At 34.4% G+C, this 19,042-nt stretch overlaps 1 protein-coding gene and 1 long non-coding RNA gene across 20 annotated transcripts in view; one reads left to right on the top strand and one right to left on the bottom strand.

The window, feature by feature from the left end:
• LOC105328926 (vitamin D3 receptor) overlaps positions 1-19,042 on the bottom strand; it is a 94,512-nt gene that overhangs the window by 15,847 nt on the left and 59,623 nt on the right. For 14 of the 16 annotated variants that reach the window (XM_034471591.2, XM_034471595.2, XM_034471592.2 and 11 more), the window contains one exon: positions 17,791-17,828. In XM_034471591.2, the coding sequence (XP_034327482.2) occupies positions 17,791-17,828 (38 nt within the window). Of the gene's footprint in view, positions 1-5,183; positions 5,851-17,790; positions 17,829-19,042 lie in introns of those variants that run through there. The other 2 variants (XM_034471588.2, XM_011429971.4) reach the window with 2 other exon arrangements.
• LOC105328925 (uncharacterized) overlaps positions 5,955-19,042 on the top strand; it is a 76,298-nt gene continuing 63,210 nt past the window's right edge. For 2 of the 4 annotated variants that reach the window (XR_010708565.1, XR_010708568.1), the window contains exons 1-3: positions 5,955-6,172; positions 11,631-11,754; positions 17,469-17,530. This is a non-coding gene — a long non-coding RNA (uncharacterized lncRNA). Of the gene's footprint in view, positions 6,173-11,630; positions 11,755-13,554; positions 13,573-17,468; positions 17,531-19,042 lie in introns of all 4 variants that reach the window. The other 2 variants (XR_010708566.1, XR_010708567.1) reach the window with 2 other exon arrangements.

The raw sequence follows: 19,042 nt of genomic DNA, 5'->3' as shown, positions 1-19,042 counted from the left end.
CTTTAATAAATTTGCTCAATTGCACAGAGATTGCACAGCTGTTAGACTTCATTTGTTAGAACCTATTAACCAATGTCTGCCAATTTCCCAGCAAACCATTTCTTCTATTGGACATTTTCTCTGCAAAACATGATATTCTGCCACTCTGGGAATTAAAAGTTGTCTCCCCTCCTATCAATATGTATTACCAAGCTTTACTGCAGCTATAAATTCATCTTTTTCTTCATTCTAATGTCTGATATTTCAAACTTGTTAAACAATCTTACATTTCCTATTCTTCTAAATTAGGACTCGAAACTACCTTATTTTAATTCATCCAAAAGTGAGCAACAAATACCCACCAAAGTTCAAGGCTAAATCTTATTTCTGCTCATTAACTTACTTAAGTTGATCATGAGGCCAATAAATACCAAAATAGGCGATTGTAACACCGCCCAATTACGTTAATCCCACAGAAGTTACTGATTACCCATAATTAGAATGTTATCTAAAAAATGGGCTTTTCATCCTTAATTGTCTTCAACAGAAATTCAGGGGAAGTCACTCCTTACCCCCAAAACCTTCCGCTCTTATCAGGGCTAAACGAAGGAAGCCAAGAGACATAATCATGATTAACTAATTACTAATTTCAAAAAACCCTCTCTAATCAACATTTAATAGATTCTCCACGAATCTTCTAAAGAGTGTTTACAGCTGAAATACATGCAACACGCAAGCTAATTTGTCAGGACAACAATGTTCCCTCCCATTTTTAGGAGAGCTATGACACATTTCCTAAAGGGACATTAAATGCAAATCACGGCTATCTTTTCAATCGGTTTGCCTTATAATCAAGTATAAGTATTCCAAGATGCATCTTTAGGCAATATTTTTCTTATCTAACATTTCATCCAGATATTTAATGCTGCAGCTGTTCATTCTCTCTCTCTCTCTCTCTCTCTCTCTCTCTCTCTCTCTCTCTCTCTCTCATATTTCATCATCAATTGCTTTGGTCTTTGAAGAGAAGTATTTTAAGGATGTTCATCTATTTTCCATTAGCATTTCGTGGTTCAATCAGTCGCACACTACCATCGAATTTAACCCCATCAGATTCCTCTAGACTTTTCACACCGACCGATTCTCAATGCCAAAATTGAAAGCAAGATCGAGAAACATCAATATACCCATTGACATTCGAATTTGCAACACTGGGGTTTCATTGAAATTCTGTAATTGACTTTATGCCTGTATAAATCCTGAATATATTGGCCTTCGTCCAGCTCTGTGGAGGCTTTTCTTTTTTAAATATCTACAACACACATAGAAGCTGCCATATGACTGATGTTCCAACACAGATATTGAACCTTAATTTCAAGCAGAGTTTAATTTTTCGTGCATATAATGCTAAGATAACTCCATGTCATAGGTTTTAATAAACTTTCCTAAAAATATATGTGAATAATTATCTAGGTTTGCAGTGTTATTCAAACACCATTCACAGTGTCAAAAAATTTGATATAGTTTTTCATACAGACACCCTTTCTTGACATTTCCCAGAATATTCTTCCAGATTGTAAATGCTTTGGGGTTTTTAACCCCTCAATTTTACAGAGTCTTCACTTAAATACCAGAACCCTATTTTCTTTGAATGCTTTTTGAAAATAATTTGATCTCCCCCCAAAATTACAGCCTTTAAAATTTCACAGTCTCAAATAACAGTTTATGTGAAATCTCCAAGTGTTTAGCGTTTGTTTATAGTTCTTTCCGCTAATTATACTCTAGCCCTTCAGCTATCTTCTGACAATCTTCTGATAGACCTGACTTGGGGTTACTTGGTGCAATGCGAAACAAGGTGTTTGACCTCAATTGACCTTTGGCCTTGCCTTTGACCTGGTAATTTATTGCTCTCTTACATAGAAAAACATAGAAATGAGGTAAAAGTGTATCTTGCCCTCGTGTCATGCTCCATAATGATCATGAACATCATTTTTCTCTCTATATATATTTCTAGCAGAGGTGTCCTATTTATTTCTAAGCTGACCATTACGAGGCCAATAATTGATTCTCAACCAAGACTAAAAGCCAAAGCATGCCCCTCCCAACTACCTTCTCCGAAATCAACCTTATATTTTAAGTGGTGATATCTATAATATGTTCTTTAATCAAGAATGGAACTGCCTGTTGTTCAACGATTCTCCATTAACGATGAAATAATCATTCTCTATGACAATGTCGTATGATTTATTTAATTCTGGTTTAAAGCGTTTAAAGACACCTTGCATAATTATGTTATTCATATTATGGTTTTTTGCATATCATGTAAAAATTTTGTTTTCTGCGTTTCAGAAATATTAACGAACTTTTCAACACAGAAGGTCGGTATTGTACACATACCCTGAGGTCTATATATTTTTCAAAATGGTTTTCACATTGACAAGTCATATCGCGCCTGCAGATGTGTCTGTACTTTTGCTTTAAAACCCCATTATCTAAAATTTATTTTTATTCTTTTTTTTTACGCAAAACCATTGATCAAGTTTGTGCAGCATCCCACAATTCTCTGACTCGAGGTCTCTGCGACATACTCTAGTGGAAATATCAGGAAAACTGTCAGGATATTGATGTTCAAATCCAAGATTCATCAAAAGTTTTTAATGTTTCAGAAGTAAAAATAGAAGAAAAAAAGCTTAGTCCTGGATGAAGGATTGGCAACTTCAAAGATGTTACTCCGACACTCCAAAGACCTCTACAAAAACTTGTTTTCCGTGCTAGTACATTTTAACATAGTATACTACACATTGTTTCCCTTAAAATTATTTAATCTGGTGATGAGACAGGCAGGAAACAATTCATTGAGCTTCCCTTTGTGTTGTTCGTTGTTTGATACATCTGTTGAAACATAATATAGGAAAACAGATTGTGCAAGAAGTCATGTATTATATTAGCTCTTAGATATTGACCAAGACAGGCAACTTCTGTGGTGTATTGTAAACAAATTAAGCCTTAAAACCTAAACTATAAAATTAGAAACACCTATCACGGCTTAAAGAAATTTAAATTTCTACAGACTTTGCAGCTTAATTGGGGGAAAAAAAATATCAACACAATTTTGTTCATTCATTACTTTGAAGTTCCTACAATGATATTTTTCTTTGGGGGCAGCTAATCTTCAAAAGGACTGACGTCTTCACATTGTTTGGTCCTTGCTCTTGAAGATACAGATTTCTACATACATTGAAAGACAAGAAAGAAAAAAAGCAGGTATTTAAAAATATGAAAAGGAGAAAATTAGCCATGGGCTTGGGGGACGGTGTTTTGGAGATTACAGGTATTTTACTGATCTAAAACACCCCTCCTTTTTTCATTGTTTACCATGGGTATTAAGAGGGGTAAGCTACTTACACCACAAAACGCTGGAGCCAATTTACAGCACAGAAATTTTACGCTGTTCACAACTCATGATATAAGTAGGCCATAACAACACTAGTGCTCATATCTAAAGGAATAATATGAAACTTTTTTTAAATTCCTAAGACTTCAAAATCCGCTAAAGCCCCCCTTTTCCCCACCAGTCATACAAACACTATTCTTGTATTTGTGTTTTTCTGAAAAAAGTGGCATCCCCAGATCCATCTTTTGTTATTTGTTCCTGTGTAATTCGATCAACATCAGAGGAAATGGGGTTCTTTTTTTGGTTGGCTTATACAATACCACGAACCAGGAACCTATCCTTAAATGTAAGAAATTAGGTCAATAGGAAGAAAAAAAAACAACTCAATGGGTAAACCTATCACAATTTGAAAACAAAAGTACAAAAACGCCTGACTCATATGTTTATCAAATGTCCACCATCATAGTGTAATTATTTAAACATCATGACCTAGGGTTCACACATTTCATGTACAACAAGAAAATTACAGCATAAACTCCTTGCTACTTGCTTAATCAGAGAGACAAAGCCATTTTTTACAAGATTTCAATAAGAGACCATCTGAAGCAATAAACATATCCAAATAGATGTCAATTCACCATGTTTTTAAAACCTCAACACGAGCTTTACAAAGGTTGGTAGCCATAATTTGGACAGGTACACATGTCCTTTTACTAATATTCTATCACTTTTCCTTCAATATAGATGTTCTGATGAATTTTGTTTTGTAACAGTGCATTTTGTGTAATGGTAGAAACATGGGTGGGCCTTTAACATTAAATTTCATTTCGATGCACAAATAAAACAACTGCGCACCAATGCAACAAAAAACACAAGAAGGCCGCCATATCTACTATGCATACTGCATTAACGTAACAGTGATGATCATTCACAGAATTAGCAAAAGCCTACACACTACTTGTAATTCCTTTATAATACCACAATTTTAGTACTACAAAGTGAAAAATAAGTTATTGTCCAACCTTCTTTTTTCTACTGACACTTTATTTTTTATGCATATATCAACTCTGTACAAGAATAAAAAGTGGTTCATTAAAATTGGATATCTAACAATTTCCGGACTTCTCAAGGGAACAATTCCTTGATACTGAGAGCAAACTTCCGAATTTACTGAGGAAACACCACAGAAACAAAATGCAGTGTTTTCTGTCCGGTGAAGTCATTTAGTAACCATTCTAACAATGCTGACTTGGCCACTTCATAACGTAATGTATGTGTAACGTGTCATAATATGCAGGATGAATAATACATGTTTTTTAGTCATGATGATAGGATTTTTACTTGTCACATTTTCATATGTATATGATTCAAAATTTAAGAATAGGGAATTTCCTGTGACTCTTCATTTCATAATTCATATTTGAAATTTTTTTTTTAGATATTCCTGTTAAAAAAATCTCCATCTATTAATAAATAATGAGGTTAAGATGAATTGATATCTTTATGCGTGAATTTAGCCGAATTTTACATCATATTTCCTGTCAATTATCTACAAGTAGGACTTTATGTAATCTCCCGTCCATTAATCAAAACATACATACATAAACCAAATCATAGGTTCCGAGGCAGCCATTAATTCAAACACTGAGAAAAGATGAATGAATTCCAATTTAACAACACTCTCCATTTCACAGAAATAAAAAAAAATTATCATTTGTCAAAACAGAAAAAGACAATTTCAACCAAAAAAAAAGGAGAAAGGACACCTTGCTATTCAGCTCATCAAACAAAAGAGGACTTTGCTAGCACTCACCATTTGACGAAGAGGTCACCAAAGAGACAGGTAAATACATCGCTGGTGGGGTCCATTCTGGGTCTCATGTACGGGGAGTAGGACTGAGGTGGTCCAGCCATTGGGTGGTGGTGCCCAGTGGGGGGCATGTGTCCCCCATGATGGTGGGGAGGAGGAGGTCCGTGAGGTCCCCCATAGTGTGGGGGGACATGGTGACCATTGTACTCGGAAAACATGGTGTCCAGATACAGCTTGCTTGTTTTTTTTCTTTCACCCCTTTTGAGGTAAAACTTGTTCAGAATAAATGTAAATCTTCACTGAACACTGATGTCACCTTCCGTACTGACAGAAAAAATATGAATACACACACAAGTCAAAATATCTACCAGGATTCTTTCCAACTCGGAGGTCCAATTTCCACAAGAAAACGGAAAAATAAATTGTGTCTCAAGTCATATCCATTCATAAAAAAATCTATGTCATTACACCAGGTGAATCTGTGAAGTATTCAACCCTAGAAACTGACCAGTCGACGGAAGTATTAATGAATCGTTCAATAAGTGGCTCACAACCCACGCCTGTGTTGTAGTGGAGCTGGCAGATTTAAATGTTACGTACAAAATACCACTGCTGCATGTACTGAACTCTAACACAACACTAAACCAGAAAAAGCACTCGATCAACTGGCTTAGTAAACAAACTGTGTCGCACAGTTCACCCAGTGCAAATTTCCCTCTCCGCCAATCAAAGGCCACCTTTCCTAGCTAAGCCCCACCTCTAAGGCCATGTTAGGACAGTGATGTGAAGCAATTTACATACATATCCATTATATTTTTTCCTCCTCTATCAATTTTATCTCCTGGAAGATGTGAAAGATTAGGAACTTTATCAACCGACGTTTCCATCCACTAGTCTTGCAAGCAACCAGCTATAATTTTATTTTTTGCACGAATAAAATCCCCCTTCATCTGCAGGATGTCACAATCAACCGTCTCCCAGCACTAACTAAGGTAGGTATGCATATTTCCTCTTTTTTTTATGTATTTTCCCCCGATATTTTCTATCTTCATTGGCTAATATCCAGTGACTTGGACCCTGGGGGGTTGATGTACATAGCCTGATTACGAATAAAAAGGTCCCAGTGACATGTTATGCTACACTTTTTTGCCATTTAAGCGTTAACATGACCTCAGACCCAAAACTAATGGTTATACCGGGGAAAAAATATGTGAGCAAATCAGAGCAAATATCAAAAGTTACGTAATGCTAAAAACTCCATTCCCTCCCAGCAAAAAATGAACAGAAACAAATGAATTGAAACAATGGACCTCATTGTGGTCTGAAATTGATTTATATGCAGTTGGCTTATTCAATATAACGTCAAATTATGTATAATCACCTACATAATCACTAAACTCTTGAAACTGATTGCTTTTCAAATGATATATTAAAGATTAGGGTTTCAGATTCCATGACTGTTGGCATGCATTGATAGGCCGGCCTCTCTCTCTCTCTCTTTCTCTCTCTCTCTACCAGTCCCAACATTTTGATGGGAAGATCAAAATAAATATACAATGTACTGTTAAGATTTATCATTTTTACGCAGATATAGGTCCTACTGGAAGAAGTGAAAGTTATGAATGATACTTTTCTCCACCCCTCTATAAAAATTAGTAACTCTCTTTTTTTTCTCCAATTTCAACATCTTTTACCATATTTCATCCTCTCTCACAATTTCTTTGCAATTACCTTTAAATTTGTTAAAATTAACTTCGAAATTTAACAGTTTCATTATGCCTATACAACTAAATGCTATGCTGATGAGATTGGTTTATAAAGTGCTGAAGGAGACATTAAGCTATAGAATTTGGAGAGACTTGATACATAGAGTGTAGCTTGGTTCAACAACACCTCAACAGTTCAGCTCATCAGTTCATCAGATACATTTCATTTTTCCTGTCTACTGGCAAGCGACTTTTATGGTCATAAAACAAGATGCTGCAGCCAAAAAAATACCTTACAAAAGAAAAAAATTCCAACACGCCATAACAATATTCACCATCACAAAAAGTGTGGATCTCTAATTATCTCCCTTGATCATGCAAACGTTTGACAGTTTCCGTGAAATGGTCCATTTATCCAAGCTATTTACTTATGGCATTAGTTTTATGAATTTATCTTGGGTAAAATAGAGGATCTATTAATATTGGTTTTATGGAGATAGGATGATATTGACTGATTATCATTAATACCACATCATATAGCCAGACCACTGCATCATTCTCTCTGGATGAAAATAGATGTCCTAATAACCAGACTACCTGAAGTTTTGTCAACTATTCCCAGAAAAATGTTAATCAAATAATGTGTATCTACAGTCAATCTTTGGCACAGAATTCATCCATCATTTAGTCAATTATAAGATAATGACATAAGAGAATTAAATATCTAGTGCTCTGAGACTCTGTTATTCAGGGCATCAGTTTTGTTTTTTTATCTTCATTTCTGTCCTTCTTTGAAACTCTCCAAAAAGCCATTGATCTATATTTTTTATTACTTTAATATTGATCGTATCCATGAAAATGAGACATTTGGCGTGGTGTTTGGCATCAGGCAAGGGGATGCAGTGCAAGGACCTCCTTTATGCTTCATAACTTTCGTGTATAATATGTTTAAAAATATATTTAAGGATTTGGCAATTATAATATACTATATTATTGTTTGCCAAATCCTCAAATAGAAATCAGTTTACAAAAAATCACATCATATATTTAGTTATATTACAGTGATTGGTTCTTTCTTTCCTAATTATTCCATATTATATAACTTTGAAAGTCTACAAAGATCTAAAGAACCAATATTTTGACCTTCCCACAAATGTTTGGAAGAGCTGACAGACATTTTACTATACTGTGCTTTTCAGATTTTCCCTTTCTCTATATCATAAGAGAATAAATAAGATTAATTATCACCACCCCTTACATCCACCCCTTTGTTTTTCTCTGTTGATAATATACAAAAGGACAATCACTCCTTAAAAGCAGTAGGTGTTGTACAATTAGCATTTCATAAACCAATAAATTATAACTGTTCAATCCCATCACATACTCTGATGCTGTCATTCCTAACACTTGTTATCAACATCGCAGTTTCCATACTCCATACACAAGTATGTGTAGGAGAGGTCTGTCTGTCTGTCTGTCTGTCTGTCTGAGGGTAACATCCTCGAGGAGATCAACTAATGTATATCTGACGCTGAATTCTTAAAGCAGTCCCAATCAGCAGCATGATCTCAACAGTTTACAGATGCATTCAATGGTCAACACAATTCTTGTTTAACCACCAAATAACATTTGTCATGATGACAAAGCTTTTTTTTCGTTAAACCTGTGTGGTTTATTTTCTGACAAACTTCTTATCACCTAAAAATATTACATAACAGTTAAAGATATACTGATGTCAATAACTTCTTTCTTTAATTTAGTGAATGATTTTTTGACGAAACAATTTTTCATTTCTACATAAGGGGTCCCTGAACCTGACCAAAGTAAACAGGGTGGGATTTCCATCAGATATCAACTTGTTTCAGGGAAGCATAATTTGCTCAAGTAAAAAATTCCTCTTCTAACAAGGCTTTATATCTCTCTTATCATATCCTAAACTTAATTATCGTCGATGAAATTTAGCATCCATTCAATTGGTACACACATTGCCAATGTAAAAGAATATCACATGCCATCAAATACTATAATGAAGTAACATTTATATGCATACCAGTAAGAATTCTGCCTACATCAACAGTCCTGAAGTTATTGCAAATTAAAAAAAAAAAAAATTCCATAATATATAATTCTTTTTTTAGTTACAGATCTAAAAATTAAAATTACAATTTATAAACAATGTGATATGCAACCATTACAATTTGGTGGTCCTTCAATTTACTTTTACTTTTCACCAAGCCTTCTATGGACTTGAATAACCCAACAAATTTCCATAGACAGTCATTAACAAACCACATATTAGTGTTTTGTTTTGATTTGTTGAGCACCCAAACTTTTTGTATTTAATGAAAAAAGATGTTTCAGCAGCTATTGTGCCATCTATAATTTGCTGCATGCCAACTGTAGAAATATAACTGGGAATCATGTGACACGTTTTATCCAATGACACTGTAATAAATATAAATGTATCAAATGTAAAGGCTGTATTACAACTTCAAATTTGCAACAACAAAAATATCTACAGTTAAAAATTTCTAATCTAATGCATATTCATATAAACCAACTATTTTCATGATTTTGAATTAAACCTGAAAGTCTAAGATTCTCATCCAATGCAGATAGTACATGTCCCAATCTCTACTATAATATTATTAAATAAAATCTAAATACCAGTACCTTAATATTTCAAACATCTTAAAAACAAAATTGATAAAGGGTGTTTTATTTCTCAATGTGCATTTGGACTAAATCCTTTCAATAATACCAATACATTGATGTATAAAAAAAAGGAGCATTTTCATCAGCAAATGCTTTCTCTGGATCAGATTTCTTAATGATTGAGGAACGAAAGATAGCAAGAAGAACCATTAATAATGTATTTTCTCACACCAATCCTACACACAAACAAAATAAAAGACGGAAATGGAGAAAAAAAAATTAAAAAATAGACCTTGAGGCCAAACTACTCCTCAACAAATAATCTGCAGAAGTACATTATAATAGGCGAAAAAGAGAGTGCAGAGAAGCTGGTTAAAAGCGTTCACTGCCCGACTGCAGTACTTTCATAGGATTGGACAAGAGAGCTAGGCTATAAAATATGCAATCTCTCCAACTTCCTCCCAGAATACACCACACAAAGTCCAAGATAAAAAAATTCGCTGCAGCAAAAAATACCAGTCTCTGATTCCGCAATTATGGGGGTAAAAAATTTGCGGAATAATAAATTGATTTCGTTAATAAAGGAAGACCTCTCTCTTTCATCAATGAGATATTGGTGCAGTTTGCTTTCGTTGTCTCTGATCCTACAGATTTGCACTTCTGACATTCATGGGGGCTTGCAGTACTTCTCCCAATCATCACAGAGCTTCGGGCCTTGTCACTTCATTAAAAGTACACAGGTATTTTTAAAAACAGAAATTTAGATATTTCAGTTTTCTCTTCTGATATAAGCTCACTGGTTTTGCACTCAATGAATTAATTACAGTTACAAGCTAGAGAGGTAATTAATGAAATGTTATGAAAATATGATAAACTGATAAACAGAAATATGCTCTTGTCGACCCACTGCACATCAAGGCATAAACAAGTCATCTGTGGCCTTCGAAGCGCGTGATCTCAACTTAAAGGTACATCGAACCATGTCATTCATTAACTTCATTCTTACTTTCTCCGAGACAGAATGCATTTGAAATATCTTGAATTTAATGGGAGTTTTCTGCTTTTCTAAAACATTACAACATTTTAAAACATCAACATTTGAACACTTGTCAAAGTAAAAAACAAAACCACACAAACACAGAAAGATTTTTTGTAACAAATCAAGTTAGATCTTTTCATAAAACTTTTTCCTTGAAAAGTGAAAAAAAAATATCCACTCCTGTTACTAACTAGACACAATTAACAAGGTCCAAGGTCTTTATTATGAACCAAAGGGAAGTAACTGCAACTGGGCCTTCCCACACACATTTTGATCCCGGATCCTGCGTTCCGTTTGTATAAGGCTTGAGATAAGAGGCTTTATGAACTATCATCAAGGCCAAGGCTAAATTAAAGCCTGTTAATTCCCAGACCTAGGTGCCACATGCCTAACAATCTAAAATCTCAATAGTCACCTTAAAAATAATAAATGCATAGTCCTCCTGACTGTTTCTGTAACCATTTTTTAATATCCAGAAAAACATTTTTTTGATCCCTTCCTAAATTGCCTTGTAATCAATAATTATCAGTTTGGGTGTGGGACGTAGTTAGAGTTAAAACTATAAAATCATCTTGTCAGCGGCAGTCATGCAATGTTTTATAACTCCAGTTGCTTCACATAAATTGTGTTGGGGGCTTTGATAAATTCTCATTATGATGGCAAAGCATGCTACAAGATTATGATATTGGCATCACCTTCCAACTCCCAATTTGGTCTATTGATTGCATAACACAATGCGTTGCAAATATTTGAATAAGGCAGAGGGTTATATTGACCCCGAATATTTAAATCGAAACCTAGTTAAAGTACTTTAGTAATGACATTGTTTTCCTTTTGGTGATTCAACTTTCGTAAATGTCTGAAAATGCAACCTTTTATCTTCCAAGTACATATTATGACTATAGATGTATAATAAAAGAAAATAAGAAGCTTTATCAATCGGGACCATTTTATTTACAAAACCTTTTTCTCTGAATTGATACAAAAAACAGAGAATAAATGCAACCTCCTATTGCTCATCTTAATCTCTTTCTGATCTACATGTTTCAGGGGAGATCACTGATGGACTACAGAAAACAGATGCTGCACTGGGATTTGAAAACCCTACAGCATTTTTGTTTTTGGCCATAGTACAAGAAGTGCATCCCGAAAAAAGACTAGCATCATGCTTGAGGTATGTCTCGAACATTTGAATGTCCCTATTTTCTTTTTTATCACACTGAAATCTTCAGCAAGATCTCTTCAAACTAATGTATTCACATGTACTTTGTAAACTCCAGGATATATAGATTTGTTTCCTTGGTAGACTGACTGCAGACAAGCATAATATTTATATCTGCAGCCTATCTCTCAGCATTGTTTATGTATCATTTGAATGCATAATGCCATTGGAACGGTTCCATTAGGCCCAGTTTACCTGGTTCAGCCGTCAACATTCCCGCAATGAATGATATGTGCGCAGACCCGATTCGGCGACGGAGCCCAGTGGGGGAGCCTGCTTCTTGTCCTGTCACATGGATGACATGCATACTTACTGCAACATAAATGCAGCTGTGTGCAACACATCTAGTTTTTTCCTGTCAGATCACCTAGCGGGGGGGTTACCTTGGACCTGGGTTTTTTTGGGAGGTCATTCAGTGTGTTCAATACTGTTTTATGTAAAAACATGTAAAACCTTCATAAAACTAGGACAGAGGATGTTAAATATCACAAAATCTGGAAATGAATCGTGCATAATTTAAGTGTGGTATTCATGAAGCTAAACTGATTTGCCTTCATTCCATTAAATGGTATGTCTCTAAACTGTAATTTACCAAGAATAAATTTTTTTTTGAAATGTTCTGATTCTTGCGGAAAAATAATTTTTGCAAACAAGAAAAACACAAAAAAGGATTTGTTTGCCATCAAAAGAATGCACACAAATTACTGCAGTGATATCAAATCCATGAAACGTTAACGCCCAAACTTTAAAAAAAAAATGGATTGATAAACCTTTACGGGGGCTGCATTTGAAAGTTTATTAAAAGTGTATCAAATGTTAATACAATCGCACTGTTCCAGCGATGACTTCTTGCTGTGTTCTCAGCACTGTAACTGATAGAACTTCGATTAAAAATTCACCAGAGCCTTTAAAAGTATATCAAATTTAATTTAAAAGGAGACATGTTTTATTTTTAATCCACCTACATTAGCTCTGCACTTTTACACCCCCCCCCCCTTTTTTTAATTTATCTAAAAATAAAATGAGATTTATATCAGTTAAGATTGAACAGCAAAATGAAACAAAGACGATTTTCTTCTAGGTCAGAAAGAGTGGGGTGTTGTCCCCCATTGACTTGCATTAGAAGCCACCTATTTTTTTTTTTTTTTTTTTTTTTTTTACATCATATTGCACTTCTGTACCTACATTTAAACATGACCGACATCTTTTCTTTTGTTGCCATGGCAATCTCTCTTAAACCTAATTCCTGAGAGTTCTGCAAATACTTCTAATTTTTATTCTTCACAAACTTTTTCGTGAGAAAGAAAAAAGGAAGACTTTTTTACAACAATTATTGGAGATGTCAACAGTTACTTGATGCATTATTGTATGACCTCAATCAAACTTGTTAGGTGGCTCTACACATTATTAGGAAGATAACAAACATCATTTCAACACCAATACAAATATATCATAAAAAAGTAATAAAAAGATAGAAAAACACAGAGAAAATCTTTATCAAAATTATTACACCAAAACCCCTGGCTATTTCCATCTCATCATCTCATAACCTGTGGTTAATAAGTCTCAGGGATCTAACCAATATGGGCTTATAAACTCACCATCTTCTGATTAAATTGGATATAATCTATTGGGTTACAGTTAAAGACCTTATGGAATTCATGCACTTTCTTGCTTAACAGAAAATAATGCCAACATAGTGAATAGTTTTTTCCTTTGCAATATTACACTTTGTCTTTCACCCTTTTTCAGTTGGAATGCTATTTATTGGTGAGTGCCAAATTATTATTTTCATTAATCAAAGATTTGCTATTCGAATTCATCACCCAGACACAAAAAAGAATCTTTTACCTTTATTTTGACCAGAAAAACATTGACCTTGCATGTACTTGCACAAATTCAGAGCTCCCAAGTGTGGGTGATGTACAAAAATAAGTCACTGAAATTGATTAGCTGAATTACTTGTTAGCCTTGGAGGGTTTTTCGTAGGCCTCTAGTTTACGCCTGACCCTCAGTACTGAGTCAGATGAGGCAACCTGATTGGAGGTCCAGACTTCCATTAAACAAAGTGAAGCTGTCGGTATTGATGAACCATAATACGCAGTCTTGGACTACCATTTTTTCCTGACGCGGACAAAATTGTTTCCTCCGTGGAGACACCGGGAACAGGCAATATGGCGAGATAAACGGGTTTCGAGGAGATAATCAGACTCGTGTGCTTAGTGCCGACTCAGACATCACACAATCTCAATTTAGAGTTAATTAAATTACATACGTATATACTTGTGCTTTAAAATACCATTCCTGCTGCCTCCAATTAGCTTCTAATTTTATCATGCCGAATTAAGCAAACCCAATAATTTCATAAAACTTGCTGTAACCTAGATGCTTGTTGTTTTTTGGCTGTTGCACTTTGGAAATCTTGCCTTCTGGGATATCTATATGATATTCGGCAGCACTCAGAATAAATCTGTATTAAATTGAAAACCTCTTCTTTCCACTAAGTGCATCAGTAACGCTCCAATTAATGGAAGATTCTCCATGATCCATCAGAGAACATTAGCCTTATACAAACCCTATTCACCTCAACCAAACCAACTAACCTTTGACCTCCAGTGCACCACTTCTAATTAACTCTTTGCTCCATTATGTAAAAAGGTTTAGTATTTCTTAAGTGGGGCAAGGAGTTAGAGTAATGTATTTTTGGTTCTACTTTTCACCTTTTTTTTTTGGTGGGTGGGAGAAATGGAAATGCTTGAATCTTGCTTGGTCATGCAAATATAAAGTCAGGTGGATTTTTTTAGTTCCTGTTTCTGTCTGTTTGTCTTATAAGATAAAAAAAATTCTTTTCTTAGAATTTTAGTAAACATAAGTCCAAAAACTTCTATCATTCCTTCCATAACCATGTACTTGTGTAATGATATATATGGCGGAAAAAACAGACAAAATGTATACGGAATAAATGAATCTATTAAATTCTAATTTGTCATCTGGGTGATTGAGCATGTGTAGTGAACTCCTAAAGATCTATAGCTTTGTAACTGATCACCTGATGACCTCATGTATCTATACATAACACAATTTAAGCTCCACAAAATCTATCAATTAGTCAAACAAATGATATCATTTTCTTCTTTTTCCCCTTTTTTACATCACTTTGCATAATGTTCCAATCTTGAGACTTTTATTAACAATGAGACAATAGATGGAGCCATTTGCTATCAGCTCGATCTTCTATCTTACAGTACAGTTCGAATTGATGTGTTATTTAGGTAATGTTTAAAGATAGCATGAAGGGTCAACCAGTTCATTTTGATTTTTCTCTCTTGGCTGCTTCAAAGACCTGCAATACTAAGAGTTTTACGACGACACCAAACTGTTTCTGTGTTCAATGACCAGAGAAGCCCTTTGAATGAAGCAAGAGAGACAAAAAACATTTAAAAAACAAAAACAAAGCCCTACTTAAAGTGGCTCTTCCGTTCCCCTATCTTATCACTATGTAAGTCATGCAGGCAAGCAATCAACATTCTCGAGATTCCCTCTACGCTGATGTAAGGTACAATGCATTCATCACCAAATGTCATTTCTCTGCAACAGCAGCCCCGAGATGCATGCATGCTGTACCACATCTACTTGTCTCTGCCGAATGCATTCTCAGCCAGAACATCTTGTAAATTTTATTCTCTTTTTTTCCCCCTTCATATTTCAGCTTCACTTTTTTTTTCCTTCAATTTTTTTCCCTTCCTTTTTCTTTATTAATTATCGGAGAAGCCATTTTTCTTTTGGTTCTCTCTGTGCATGTCTTTTTTGAATGGAATATACTGGAAAAGTACAAAGCCCTCATCTATTTTCGCAACTTTTTTTCCCAACTAAACCACAGTCAACCTTTCATTTTTTAAAACATAGAAGTCTTTGTCTATGATCATATATTTTAATGACTCGATCTTCAGATCTACAAACAAGAGCTATTTTCTTTTTTTCCTCATTCCCACCCCCTACTCTATTTGGTTGCAGAATTTGTGAAGTAGAGAAAAATGGATTCCATTGTTAATAAATCAACCCTCGCTTTTCATCTCCAGTTCACTTGAACTTGTACTAAAGGTGGTTGTATGATGCATTCACAAATATTTATAAAACCTGGAGGAAAAATGCTCCCAATCAATACATACATAAAGATAACAGCCAGGAAAAATACAAATATTGCATTGTATGGCTCATCTCAGCTAAACTTGGAAATGTTTCTGTTCCAATTTATCAATTAAAACCTATTCTGAGGAAGATAAATATATATAAGATATGCATTAATAATAACGATACTGTATTTTAATTAATATTTCCTACATACATCAATAAATTTAAAAATTGTAGTAGTGCCTGTTGATACAAATCAAGGTTTTAATTAACAAACCTTTACATACAAATAATCAGATAAAACTCTCCCCTCTCACTCATTTCCTAATTAAATATATTTTTTTCAAATCAATCAAAGAGATCAATGCTCGTTAATAATTGACAATTTGAAGGAAAAAACATACATCTTTTTTTCGTCAAGCGATTTATATTACAATAAATCAAACGCAATGTGAAACTTGTGAAATAAGCATAATCATATTCTAAGTGTATCACATGAAAAGAGAAAGGTGTAATCATTTGAAGAACAACAGAAAGGCCTGACATTAGATAGTAAAGCTGACACATTTGGTACGAGGGGCTTCACGTAAATGAATTGGTTGTACTTTTCTCTGACAACACATAACGGAGACACCGCCAGCTCGAGCCAGGAACCACAAGCCACGCGGTGCTGTTCCGACGTGTCCATACAGGGCTATTCTCATTAGTGGTCATACATATTCATGACTTTGAATCTCAGTTGTTCATCTTCGGCGATCTTCCGTCGCCAACAAACAAGACGTGTTAGCGAGAAAACGTGTTGGACTTCACAACAGTCAATTAGCAATGATTCGTAAACTTACAAAAAACAAAGGGTTTTTGGGGGTCTCTGTAAGGTACGAGTGGCCCCATTTATCCGAGATCTGTTTTCTGAATTATGCATGCACAGTGTAAATAAACCAGCTAGTGCTAATTATGCCACCCAAAATCTGACACATTCAGAAAACTGAAGGATCTTGCCTCATGCATAATAAATGAATATAATCCCATCAACTGTTTTAATTTCCTTTACACAACTTTTTTGTCCATACAAAGAAAGCTTAATGTGATCTCTAATATTCCAAATCCAAGCAGATATATTCCATATACAAATAACAATTGACACTTCAGGGAATATATTTCAAGAAACAACGATAAATCAGAAATCATTTATTGATGAACTTTGAAGAGCAAATAGAGAAACATTAGGTTTTTCATTTGAGTATTTTAATTGTTTTCTTTTTTCTGATGATTAAATTAAACAAGCAAAGACATAAATAGACAATTGAATCAACTTTACAAGACTTAAATACCTGACCCCCCCCCCCCCCCCCCCCCCAAAAAAAAAAAAGGGAGGTAAGAGGAACCATTGACTGTGAAGAAAATTTGATATGAAAATTTTTTCTGACACCTGCAATTGTAAATTTGATTCTCCTTTCCTGCAAATAAATTCTTAATTCTAACAAATCATTTAAGCTTTTTCACACTTTTCTATTTTTAAAATTTCTGCTTAATAGAGCTGCCGATTGGAACTACAGGAAGTTGATTGCATTAACTGCTGCATAAGCCAGGCATACAGGTAATCAAAAATTGTTTACTGATAGAGGAAAATTATCTCCAAATGCAAATTGTGTGCCAAAATAATGATTGTTGCACTCAATCACACATTGTCCAAGGAAGGTAACTCTGAATCCTTCCACAACAATTTCAAGATTGCTGAACTGCATTACTTCCCTTCAGTCAACAACAAAATCTCTCTCTCACTCTCTCTCTCTCTCTCTCTCTCTCTCTCTCTCTCTCTCTCTCTCTCTCTCTCATAATTATTATTTAATACATTACCTTAGATCCATCTTCACTGAAGAATCATCATAAAGATACTGAAAATAAAAATAAAAAAATATTATACTCTATTTTCTTCAATGGAATTCAGTGTACAAATTGATTGGCTTTCCTGATCAATTTTTTTTTCTATTTTCATTTTAACTGAACTGCTGAAAATTATATGCAAATTTAAAAAAAATTCATGTAAAATGTAAGATGAATCAGGACCTCTACACAATGGTAAAGGGTCACTTTACAAAACGAAGCATTGTCATTGTGCACTAAAACACTAGACACATACCATTATCTAACAATATACCCAGCGGTAATCGTATTCAAGTTGAGCACTTAAGGACTTAATAAGAAATAAATCCAGATATTATCTAGTAAACCACCCCAAATGACTGCCCCTAATTTCCAACAATCCTACAATGGGTTGCCAACAAAAGTCGACTGATAATGTTTTAACTGTCCTAAATGTCTAATTGTTTCCAAAGTCAAGTGTACTCTGAAATGACAAGAGAACTCATTTTAAAGTCTGCTCCAAAGACCTTGCCTGATATACATATCCTCGTTAATTCAAGACAGTAAATGTTTGGGGACCCTTCTATCTCAGTGCTTATGGGTCAACCTGTTCTTTTCTCGAAGCATTGTTTTAATCATACAATCAGCAAACAAAATATATCTCCTGCAGACACAAATTAAAACTATTTGTGTTTTCCAAATAACCGGAAGTTTAAATTTCAAAAAAGAAAAAAAAAACTTGATAAAAATTACAAAAGTCTTCCCACTTCTTTAGGTAATCAAAATATTAAATCAATGGACTGAATCAAAAGTTCAAAAATTACTTTGTCAATTTCTTGTTTTTCCATGTATAAACAAACTGACTGGCTAAAGCTTTTAATTATTGCAGATTAATCATGTGCAAGTACTGTGAAATCATTAGAATATGTGATGTATTGGTGGCTGAATTTTTTCATGCAAGTCATGGGCTTAGTTTAATCATACAAGTAAATCAACAAAATTATGTCTCCATGTTTCGGTAACACATTAAGACTTTCAAAATTTTATTCCCACAAAATTTAATAATTCCCTGGTATAATTGGATGCAATTCAAAAAGTGTCCTTCATGGTTTCATAATCTTACTGACAGAATTTTCACACTGCCCTATATACCTAAAGCCAAAAAAAATGGGACCATGTAATACATCAAGTTTTTTTGCAAAAAAAAAAGAACACATAAGAGTCAAAAAATGATTAATAAACACCA

The sequence above is a fragment of the Magallana gigas genome, chromosome 8, assembly GCF_963853765.1.
Source record: "Magallana gigas chromosome 8, xbMagGiga1.1, whole genome shotgun sequence".
Taxonomy (NCBI): Eukaryota; Metazoa; Mollusca; class Bivalvia; order Ostreida; family Ostreidae; genus Magallana; species Magallana gigas.
Note: the sequence above shows the minus strand (reverse complement) of the source record. Positions and strands in the feature narration are given on the sequence as shown.